The sequence below is a fragment of the Halyomorpha halys genome, unplaced genomic scaffold (genome assembly GCF_000696795.3).
Source record: "Halyomorpha halys isolate HHAL.00 unplaced genomic scaffold, Hhal_1.1 Scaffold1027.1, whole genome shotgun sequence".
Taxonomy (NCBI): domain Eukaryota; kingdom Metazoa; phylum Arthropoda; class Insecta; order Hemiptera; family Pentatomidae; genus Halyomorpha; species Halyomorpha halys.
In genome coordinates, this window is record NW_027106925.1 from 66,356 (window position 1) to 68,297 (window position 1,942).

The following is a 1,942-nucleotide window of genomic DNA, read 5'->3' on the forward strand; positions in this document are numbered from 1 at the left end:
AAAATTATATCTTACCTGAAGCTCTAGAGCTGGGTCGTGTATCCTTTGAGCAATGGAGTGTGCCTGTTGGAAGGCTTGCAATGCCTTGCAGAAGGTTGCCAGTTCGAGGTGGAGGCTGCCCACTGTGATCTGAACCAGTCCGGCCGTTCGGCACTGGTCGCACTCGTTGTAGAGTGAATGTCTGAAAATAAGAAAATTATGAATGAGTAGATCTAATCCAGTCTTATTTTTTACGAGAATTGCCGATTTTCTGACGATCTCTAGACTTTCTTTCCCGTTCTAAATATTAACGATTTATATGTAAAAGGAAAATCATCAAAATTTGGGAGAAAATGTCAATTTTTTACGATTTACACCTACAAAACTCGTCAGATATAAAAAGGGCCGATGTGACATTGTCTTAAATACATCCGATTTCACTTGAGATTCCGCAGTTAGATTCACTGAAAATTATAAAATTAATAATATTCTGAAATATTAGGCCAACAATTTTAGAGTTGGAGAAGAGGACATTATAGTAGGATAAACTATATATTCAAATTTACAATATTTATACTTATATTTTCTTACTACAATAATTAAAAAGTTGGTTCTATTGTAAAAACAATATTTTCCGATCAGAAAACTTGCAAGCGCTTGCAGGGTACTAGTCTTGAAATAGAAAAAAACCTTTTTTACATGATTTCTCCACTTAGATTGCAGTCAAAGGAATCTATAATTTGGTGTTTTTTCGAGTCACAACATTTTCTTGAGTGGAATTGAATCATATGTCCAGAAACCACTTTGAAAAAATCAAACAATTTGTAATTATCTTTTAGAACAATATTTGTTTTATTTTTATAGTTAGAAAAAAATATGGTTTATGTTTTTGATTTTACTTTTATGATGATTTGATTTATTTGACTTATCACAGTTTAACTGTCGACATAGTATATGCCTTTACCATGTTAGAATTTCCAATTTCTTCCAAAACCTTAAAAATCATTTTAAATTTACTGGAATGTACTGCTGGTGATGTAGAACAGGCTTTTGATCGAGTCTGACACCTAGGACTGCTATACAAGATCCGTAAATTCCTATCCCCGACATACTTCCTCATTATCCGTTCTTATCTCTCCGACAGATTATTTTAAATAAATCACAATATCTCTTATTCATCCCTATTCCGTCAGTTTGCTGGTGTACCTCAGGGTGGTATCGTTGGTCCTATCATTTATACAGTTTTCACAGCTGACATCCCAACCCATCTTAACACTATCCTCACCCCGTATGCCGACATATGCCTATTTTCAGTTACCAATGATTCTTACATTGTATCCAAAACCCTCCAATCCCACTTCACCACCCTTGAAGAATGGTGCAAAAACTGAAGGATTAAAATTAATTCCAATAAATCCCACCAAATCACATTTACCCTTCGTCGTAAACCTATGACCTCTTACCCTACAGTGTCCTTTAATAATACCCCACTTATTCCTGTCGAACAGATCCGTTACTTAGGACTACATCTGGACAAGAAAGATATATGAGGTAATACATTTGAATAGGTAGATAGGTTAAGGTATTTAGGTTCTACGGTAACTAGAAAAAGCAAAATTGATGCGAAAATAAAAGCGAGATCAAAGGTGGGAAAAGCTTGTTATTGTTCAATTTTGAAATTGTTCAGTGCATTCTGTCCTAAAACTCAAAAATTAAAATTTACTAAGCATCCTCCCCACTATTATTTACGGATGCGAAATCTTGCCTTTTACAAATAATTTTTACGGTCTTCTAAATTAATTTTTATTCTATTTCTACTGACATCGTTGTTAAATTGCAATTTTATGTTTTGAAGAGTCAATTGAAATTAATTTCATGTTCATATCTAATGTATATGTTGTTGAGTAGATAAAAATAGAGGAAATATAAATTTAATTTTTTTTTTTTTTTTTAATTTATTTAT

The 1,942-nt window shown here is 32.9% G+C and overlaps 1 protein-coding gene across 1 annotated transcript in view; it reads right to left on the reverse strand.

The window, feature by feature from the left end:
* Positions 1–1,942, reverse strand: part of LOC136795260 (43 kDa receptor-associated protein of the synapse homolog) — a gene marked incomplete at both ends in the record, with an annotated part of 80,961 nt that overhangs the window by 39,139 nt on the left and 39,880 nt on the right. Inside the window, one exon of the mRNA XM_067045221.1 lies at positions 16–181. Within this exon, the coding sequence (XP_066901322.1) occupies positions 16–181 (166 nt within the window). The remainder of the gene's footprint in view (positions 1–15; positions 182–1,942) is intronic.